Below are 10,146 nucleotides of genomic sequence, written 5' to 3'. Positions count from 1 at the left end.
GGTCATGGCCACAGCTAGGACATATCTGCCCATCATATTTTGTGTCCAGAGCATAACTTAATATAATCTTTTATTTGGCAGATCCCTTTTTTGTGGACTTACATTTTTTTGAATAAAATTACTTCCCTTTGTTATACGCACGAAAGGATGTATTATTTTATACAAATGTACATCCAGTGTCTGTCTGTCTGTCCGTTCATCCGTCCGTCCGTTAGCAATTTCGTGTCAGCTCTGTAACTCTTGAACCCCTTGAAGGATTTCGTAGAAACTTGTCACAAATGTTCAACACATCAAGAAGACGTGCAGAGCGCATGTTCTGGATGGCTCGCATCAAGGTCAAGGTCACACTTAGGAGTCAAAGGTCATATGACTTTGTTTCGTGTCTGCTCTGTAACTTTTGAACCCCTTGAAGGATTTGAAAGAAACTTGGAACAAATGTATACATCAAGACGACGTCCAGAGCACATGTTTCGGATGGCTCGCTTCAAGGTCAAGGTCACACTTAGGGGTCAAAGGTCATATGACTTTGTTGTTTTGTATGTATATTGCTCTGCATTGTGGTGCTCTTGTTTTTATTTGGCAGATGCCCTTTTTGTTCACTTACAATTTTTTTTTTGAATTAGTTCCCTTTTATGTTATTATAAATAACTTATTTTGTAACTTTTTTATTATTGGCCGTAGGGAAAAACTGAGACCACTTTTCTGTGGTATCTCCAATTTTTAGGTGTATTTTGACATATCTGTACCTGGTAAGGATTTTTTTGTGGACTTTGATTTTTTTCCTGTGGAATTTTTTTTGGAATTTCTTCTCTTTGTTGTTCCTGTCCTTTGGGCTTCAACAGTCAAGTTCTTTAAATTTTGCTCCCATACTCTGATAAAACCCTTCTTTCACACTAAGGGGTCAAAGGTCATACTTTCGGGTGTATATTGCTCCACATTGCAGTGCTCTTGTTGTTATTATAAACAGCTTGTTTTGTAACTTTTTTATTACTGGCTGTAGGGAAATTCTGAGACCTTTTTCCTGTGGTACAACGTGTAGGTGTATTTTGACATGTCTGTACCTGGTAAGGACTTTTTTTGTGGACTTGAAATTTCTTTAAGAAGTGTTAGCTCACCTGAGCCAAAGGCTCATGGTGAGCTTTTGTGACCGCTCAATGTCCGTCGTGTGTCGTGCGAAGTGTGTCGTCCGTCCGTCAACATTTTCTAAAAAAATCTTCTTCTTAAAAACCCCTGGGCAGAATTACACCAAACTTCACAGGAATGATCCTTGGGTGGTCCCCTTTCTAAATTTTCAAAGAATTTAATTCCATGCAGAACTCTGGTTGCCATGGCAACCGAAAGGAAAAACTTTAAAAATCTTCTTGTCCAAAACTGCAAGGCGTAGAGCCTTGATATTTTGCATGTGACATCATCTTACGGTCCTCTATCTAGATTGTTCAGATTGTGCCCCAGGGATGAAAAGAGGCCCCGCCCCGGTGGTCACAAGTTTTACATAGACTTACATAGTAAAAAACTTTAAAAATCTTCTTGTCTAAAACCACAAGACCTAGGCCTTTGATATTTTGTATGTAGCATTGCCTCTACCTAAATTCTTCAAATTATGCCCCTGGGGTGAAAAGAGGCCCTGCCCCGGGGGGTCTCAAGTTTTACATAGACTTATATAGGAAAAAACCTTCAAAAATCTTCTTGCCTGAAAATGCAAGGCCTAGGCTTTTGGTATTAAGTATGTTGCCTTTCCTAGTGTTTCTCTACCAAGTGACGGAATCGTTATTGAACGTTTTTATTAATACATATTATGTCAAATAAACAATTGTGATTTTTGGTGATACGAAATCACATGAAGTGTTGTACCCTTGCGGAAACAAACCAAATTCAATACTGCTTTGTTAATCTATTACATACGCCATTTAAGCAGAAAGTCATCAAATTATAAATATTCAATAATTTGGCATGTTTGTATGTATTACGACATATAACTATACTAACTAGTACAAATATATTTATTTGGTACAATAAAACTTTTCACACCTAGGGTATCAATTGTATATCACTGCTTGCATGTATATTGATCTTGGGCACTAAATTCATTCATGGCCTTAGATTGAGTCATCTTGTACAGTATGCCGTTCTTATCAATAATTTTTTTTTAACAGAAAAAATCGCTCCATTTGATCCGAGATCATGCGTTACCGATACGGTTTTTAGCTCACCTGTCACAAAGTGACAAGGTGAGCTTTTGTGATCGCGCGGTGTCCGTCGTCCGTGCGTCCGTGCGTCCGTACGTGCGTCCGTAAACTTTTCCTTGTGACATCTCTAGAGGTCACATTTTTCATGGGATCTTTATGAAAATGGGTCAGAATGTTCATCTTGGTAAATTCTAGGTCAAGTTCGAAACTGGGTCACGTGCCATCAAAAACTAGGTCAGTAGGTCTAAAAATAGAAAAATCTTGTGACCTCTCTAGAGGCCATATATTTCATAAGATCTTCATGAAAGTTTTTCAGAACGTTCACCTTGATGATATCTAGGTCAAGTTCGAAACTGGGTCACGTGCCATCAAAAACTAGGTCAGTAGGTCAAATAATAGAAAAACCTTGTGACCTCTCTAAAGGCCATATTTTTCAAGGGATCTGTATGAAAGTTGGTCTGAATATTCATCTTGATGATATCTAGGTCGAGTTCGAAACTGGGTCACGTGCGGTCAAAAACTAGGTCAGTAGGTCTAAAAATAGAAAAACCTTGTGACCTTTCTAAAGGCCATATATTTACCAAGATCTTCATGAAAATTGGTCAGAACGTTCATCTTGATGATATCTAGGTCAAGTTCGAAACTGGGTCACGTGCCATCAAAAACTAGGTCAGTAGGTCAAATAATAGAAAAACCTTGTGACCTCTCTAAAGGCCATATTTTTCATGGGATCTGTATGAAAGTTGGTCTGAATATTCATCTTGATGATATCTAGGTCAAGTTCGAAACTGGGTCACGTGCGGTCAAAAACTAGGTCAGTAGGTCTAAAAATAGAAAAACCTTGTGACCTCTCTAGAGGCCATATATTTCATGAAATCTTCATGAAAATTGGTCAGAATGTTCACTTTGATAATATCTAGGTCAAGTTCGAAAGTGGGTCACGTGCCTTCAAAAACTAGGTCAGTAAGTCAAATAATAGAAAAACCTTGTGACCTCTCTAAAGGCCATATTTTTCATGGGATCTGTATGAAAGTTGGTCTGAATGTTCATCTTGATGAGATCTAGGTCAAGTTCGAAACTGGGTCATGTGCGGTCAAAAACTAGGTCAGTAGGTCTAAAAATAGAAAAACCTTGTGACCTTTCTAAAGGCCATATATTTCACAAGATCTTCATGGAAATTGGTCAGAACATTCACCTTGATGATATCTAGGTCTAGTTTGAAACTGGGTCACGTGCCTTAAAAAACTAGGTCAATAGGTCAAATAATAGAAAAACCTTGTGACCTCTCTAGAGACCATATTTTTCAATGGATCTTCATGAAAATTGGTCAGATTTTTTATCTTGATGATATCTAGGTCAAGTTCAAAACTGGGTCACATGAGCTCAAAAACTAGGTCACTATGTCAAATAATAGAAAAAACAACGTCATACTCAAAACTGGGTCATGTGGGAAGAGGTGAGCGATTCAGGACCATCATGGTCCTCTTGTTTCATGTAAAGATTGGACGCGGTGTATAAGAACCTCTTAATTAATTGATAACAATTCAAATTAGTTACTGACAATTCACCTAGCGGACTTGGTAAGCCTTTGGTCTCTGAGTATGGTCTTGACCTTGGAGCTATGGAACCACTTCTCACGCTCGACACATCAATATTATTTGTAATATTTACGCCCCTATTTAGGTCCCTGAAACCTTGATAATCGAGTGGTTAATGTCACGGACTCGTAATCGCTTGCTTTTGAGAGTAGAACTCTTTCATGTGAGGAAGCCATCAAGTAGTTAACCTCTACTAAAGCGCTTATGATTAGGCCAATCAAAGCTAGAAAGTCGCTATTTGACCTAAAGATGTGTTTGGTATTACTGAAGACCCAACAAACAAAACTGGCATGAATTGCAGTCTATGTCTTGTGTTTAACATAGTTTTATCAATGCTACAGTTTACCAGATAAATTTAAATTATACAGGAAGGCTTTGTTTGTTTGTTTGTTTTTGGTTTAACGCCGTTTTCCAACAGTAGGAAGGTAGCAGTTATGCACCTACACAAAGGGTAACGACCGACGTACACTTTCGATGTGAGGTACAATATCGAAAAAAAATATATGTAAGTTACAACAATTACACGAATCCTACATACAGAAATGTCATCATACGCTTAATTAAAGGAATATACAAACCTATCATATTTCTGAGAACGCTGTCTTTTTGTGTTCTCTTGTAATGTATCTGGTCTGAAAAAAAGGAAAACTGTATATCATAATTGGACAGGGAGTCAAACTAGCATTTAATAATATAATTGATATACTGAATTTAAAATATAGAACGAAATTTTAGCAAAATAAAACAGGAACCTTATTAAAGTAAATCTGCGTAGACGTAAATGATCCTATAGGACCAGAAAATATAACTACGCTTAATTTAACCACGGGGAGATGGTTTACATCCACATCACGGCTACAAAAATAGTTGTGATGGTTTATAAAATCCATAAGAAAGATCATTTTGAAACATGGAACGCAACTACGAAAACCATTGGCATACACACTGTTTGACCCTAGTCTATTCATAAAGTAATGATCTGTGCCACATCTCTTATGTCCAGAAGCACTGGCTTAAGTGAAACTCTAATTACAGTAAAACTGAATGACCTCAGTGATCCTTAAATTAAAGAGAATATAACAACACTAAATCCATGTACTTGTACCAAAACATTTAAAGCTGCAATAAAAACCGATAAAAAAATAAATGCAATCACTAATTATTTTTAAAACGAAAGTTTTATCCTCACGTTTTGCAAGATCCACAGGTTCTTTTTCATTTGTCGGTTCGTAAAGGACAACCATGTTTTCGAAAATATCGTGGCATTTGAAATCACCGTTTTCTTCAAGTTTGCACCTTTCCGTGACAATAACAACATCTATTCTTGCTTGGTCGTCAGATGTAGTTGAGACGTCCATCAATGCTTGGAAAACATCAAATAATTCTCTTTTCTTTTCCGTCACAGACAGAGAAAACGGATCGTGATATAGAATCAGGTCTACTTCTTCAGGGTCAACATGTCTCCAATCTCCCGGCTTTGTCATTTCAACACATCTTGACCTATCGTAGTCTAGATCAGCAATAACCGAAAGAGCACAAGCCAGGTATTTGCTTTTTTCATAGCCGCAAATGGTTACATGGTGGTCGTGCGTGAGATTTTGGCGAATTGTTGAAGCTTCATTAGGTTGGGCGTAGTCATCAGGAAGCTCACGATAAAACGTCTGGGCGAACTGCTCTGGAAATATAATTTCTATAATCAGAAAAGCATTTTCCTTTTTACCGCAATTACATAACTGCCCATCACATAGTGAACGTATGAGATCTATTTGGATCAGAAGACTCGAAAAGTCTGTTGAGATCAGATGAATATTTGTTTATTTTATATATCAGGCCTAACCTTTGCTGGAAATAATTTGTGATTCAGGACAGAAGAAAAAACGCACAAGGTTATAAAGGCGAACAAACAACATGATGGTTGTCGGCAAAATCCATAGATAATTTATTATAGCCTCATCCATTTACATTTTACACAAATAAACAATCATAAAATAACACATATCAAACAGGTAAATGGACATTCTGTATAGAATTACAAGAGACTAGGCCTATTTTATTTCACAAGTGAGCATCAAAAAATGATATTTGATAAATGACTTTTTTGGTGCTCACGGGTGAAATAAAATTGATATTTCACTGACACAAACAAATTTTCTTTTTATTTCATGTGCAAAACTCTACTTTTGTTGCATAATTTATAAAATGTCGAAAATCACGGGTGGTAAACGCGAAATCCTATTCCCACTGGGAATACGCTAAAAATGGGTTGCGCGACTTCCGGTGCTGGTGTTGCGCATTAATGTAGATCTATACAAAATCGAGGTAGGTGGGTTTTTGTTTTTGTAAATAATGACACATTTACGAGTGCTTTCGAAAAAAATCAAAACGCTATTCGACACAAAAATGAATAAAGATCATATGTGTGAAATACGAACCAATTAATTTAAGAATCAGCTCTGTTATCACGAAATCTCTGCTGGCTCGAGCTGTCAAAAAAGCATGGAATCATGAAAAATGCAAATTTTCTAGCTCTTGTGCCTTCTTTCTGGAAATGTGACGCTTTTAATGATCAAACACGTGTAAAACAGTCATGAATATTACATACACTTGAATGAAATGTTGCTTTTGGGAGAAAATTTGGCAAAAAGTAATCGGGAATGGGGTTGCGCCCCGGGAATGGAGTTGCGCGTATAAATTATATACATTATGATGTATGCGAGCAACACCATTCCCGGTGCGCAACCCCTTTCCTGATGAATTGTTTTGTCAATTATGTCCCCGTAAGCAGGATTTGAAGTAAATAATTTTGATATTCGTTACTTTATAACAGTTTAGTTATCACAAAAATCATCAGATATCCTCAGATTAGGCATATGAGGTCAGAAACTTCAATTTTTGTTGATTTCATACTTTTTTCACGCTTCGTGTCGCCTGAGTTTTTGTGATAATGGAGAGCCGAATCATAGGCACTAAATTACAAACCAGATTTTTCACATATATGATCTATTACCATACTGTATTTGTGTCGAATAGCATTTTGCTTTTTTCGAGAAAATTTATTCTTGTCTTATACTAAGCAAAATCATAACTTCACATACCTCATAGAACTGGCCCCAATTTCACGAAACAACTTAAGTAATTGCTTAGCTAAGTCTGTTATTTGAAATGCTTATTTTTGCCCTTTATGTGTCTTCAATGTTGACTTTTTCGTCTATATCAGACCCGTACATGACTATTTCATAGATCAAAACACAACAGTTCTGAATATTACAGAAAATGAAGGATAAAAATAAGAAATATACCTAAGCAAATACTTAAGTTCGTTATAAAATGCTTAAATAGAAATATCATTTTTGCGTGACTGAAATAAGTACAGCAGACAAATACTACTAACCATAGTTTAATTTAGCTATAAATCTAAGTACATTGGTATAGAAAAAAATCAACATTAAATAACAATAGCTTAAGCAATAACATGATTCTAAAATAACAGACTTAACTATGTAATTACTTAAGAAATAATATATCTCATCCAGCGATTTGTCGTTGAATAAATCATTGTTTGGAGTTCAGATGCGAAGGAATTATACCACGAGGGCGGAGCAAATCACTAAATGAGATATATTATTTCGATTCTAACACGATACCAAGGATTTTTAAATACATCCTTGACGACATTCATTAAATATTTGCCCGTTTTTATCGTTTTTTTTTCCAGCGCGCCGCTATGCCATTTGACGCCATGACGTAATAATTGTGACGTCAGAACAGTGATTTGTTGTATAATAATTCACTGTTTTCCGCCTTCTTTGTTTAATAGGAAAATGAATCAGATCGTGTTAGAATTAAGTTTTTTCGTGAAATTGGGGCCTGAAATACTTGAAGAGTGACAAGTTTTATTGCATATGAAACATTTTCTATAATAAATTGAGATCTTTTGTATAAATGATAAAACACATTATCTAAATAGCATTCAAAGTTCAGGTCGGCGTAATGATATGCCCCATACGACTGGCAGAAGTTTTATGTATGTACAAACTTTATACTAGTGATAAAATATCTACACAATGACATCTTTTATGGGATATAAATCATTATCTTTCGTTTTTGGACAAATATTATTTCATAAATGGTAAAACACATTTAGATAGCATATTCATTCAGCAGCATAGGCCTACGTGTAATAGTTATGCGCATGCCTACCGGAAGGCGAATACACGGAAGGACGAAATTGCACATTTGTCATGTGTTCGTGTCGGCGGGTCGAAGTAACGAAAGGTCGAAAACTGCTTATTTCTCGTGTGTTCGCCTTTCGTCTTTCGAGGCGACTACACGTAGACACGACAAAAGAAGGGCGATAACACGAAGTTTTGATACCCGCCAACACGAAAAGTAATCAATACAATAGTTCGTACGTTCGCCTCTGAAATTTCGCGTTATTTCGCCTTCAATGTTTCGTTACTTCGTGTATTCGACTCGAAAGATGAACACACGACAAATAAGCAGTTTTCGACCTTTCGTATTTTTGTGTCTTCGACATTTCGACACGCCGACATGAACACACGAAAGGGCAGAAATCAGCCACCATAATTTATGCGATATACCATTCGAAATACGAGGAACGTTTGAAAAAATAAGTAGGCTATCTATTATCCATCAGTTTTACTGTAAGAATATCTTAATTTGCATAAACTGAGATGGCCGTCGCAAAAAATAAAAGTTTTTTTAAAAATATATAAAAAAACCAAAACATTCATGTTAAATAAGAAGGGAAATGGACAAAAACATGTTGTGGAATATGTGAATCAGACAACAGGTAAATGATAAAACGTTACTGTTTGACGGTCAGTGCAGAAATGATTGACGTTGCGAACCTTAACTCGTTAAAAGATTTTGCCAATCGACTATATAAATTTTCATCATCTTTCCAAACAGTAAACTGGCCATGTTCCAGTGAATAATGCTCGTCATACACCCGAAAATAAAAAAATACTTTCAAATTCAACAGTTTATCCTCGTCGTAGGCAACGATGCGATCTGCAATTTTAGTATATAGATCTTCAGGAGCCAAAATCAATACGTCTCCCATGAAAGAGAGACGTGATAATCTCAAAATTCAGCATGAGTCAAGTTTTTGCATAATGAAAACTTTTACAACAAAAAGTTTATAAAATTGGGTTGTCTGACGAAACCATAAAATAGTTTACCTCGAAGTTTCTGGAGGATTGTATCCACTGTTTTCATCCTTTTACTCGTGTGACCTGCAATAACATACGTGCTTACTGTTACTCATAAGAATCGCTTCTACGTACTTATTATACATTATTACAGAGTTCTAATAATTTTGTTTACCTAAAATGTTGATAACAAGCCTACCAGAGAGGTCATAAAAATGAATGTCATTTAAAATGTAAAATCAGTGAACTCATAAAATATACCTAATGTGTAAGTTCTATTTTAAATTACCTGTTTTAGTTTCGCGCTTTTCAGTGGTCGCCTCAAGTATACGGTAAGTTTCGCTTATACTGTGTAAAGTATTTTCATACCAGCTCTTCAGTGTATCACCTAGTTTGGGAAGATTGTTTACTCTTGTTTCATCAATGCGGTTTTTAATTTCTGCCTCGTAAGTTGGTCCACCTACATTCAGGGCTAGTGACGTTATCGCTGTTTCTATTTCCTTCCAGGTTGTGTCAAAAACCGTATCAGTGGTAGTCAAACTTCCAGGTTTGTGTTGGAGTTTGTTACGGGTCTCCCGAATAATTCTGATTAAGCTTTCTTCTGTGCCCTGGACCTTCGTGCCAAACAGTCCCAGCAAAAGCGCAGACAGTAGGCTTACATCCCATTCTACTTCGTTGGCCTTTGGATATATCATGTCAAATTGGTCTTTTCTGATCGTTTTTGGGCGCAACTTCATTAAGTTTTCAACATCTTGTTTGCGAAAAAGCATGTAGTTGTCGAGACTACTGTAGGGCACACCTGGACCAGGATCAGACTTAGCATATTTGAGAAACAATTCTCTGAGTGGTAAGGGACAGACGTCTACAACTAGTGTGACCAACCGGAAGTCTTTGTCTTTACTTGACATTGTTTATTCTACGTAATATCCAGGACCTGAAAATATTCAAGGACAAAGGTTAATAAAATAATAGCGTGTGTAAAATGAGCGTGGAAGAATCATTCAATATCTTCAAATTCAGAATAACAACAACTGAAAACACATCAAATTTATACGACTAAAAGATTCTCTCACTAGTTGTAGGTGCAGATGGGACTATCCGGCTTGACTGTCACGGTTTAGGTGGTAATGAGGTTATGCCGAGTTACTGCGTAAACAGTTATCCGAGAGCCGGATATCCCTATCAAAC

General features: G+C 36.5%; 1 protein-coding gene across 1 annotated transcript; it reads right to left on the bottom strand.

Moving 5' to 3' along the window:
* Positions 1–4,362: 4,362 nt before the first annotated feature.
* On the bottom strand, positions 4,363–9,888 carry LOC128552751 (uncharacterized; the record flags this gene model as incomplete). The annotated part of the gene is made up of 4 exons (XM_053533807.1): positions 9,248–9,888; positions 8,989–9,042; positions 4,974–5,459; positions 4,363–4,416 (listed from the first exon to the last, which is right to left on the bottom strand). Coding segments are annotated over exons 1-4 (1,213 nt in total), but the record flags the coding sequence as incomplete, so codon positions are not given.
* Positions 9,889–10,146: the final 258 nt, after the last annotated feature.

Source organism: Mercenaria mercenaria, unplaced genomic scaffold, assembly GCF_021730395.1.
Source record: "Mercenaria mercenaria strain notata unplaced genomic scaffold, MADL_Memer_1 contig_3119, whole genome shotgun sequence".
Classification (NCBI taxonomy): Eukaryota; Metazoa; Mollusca; class Bivalvia; order Venerida; family Veneridae; genus Mercenaria; species Mercenaria mercenaria.
Note: the sequence above shows the minus strand (reverse complement) of the source record. Positions and strands in the feature narration are given on the sequence as shown.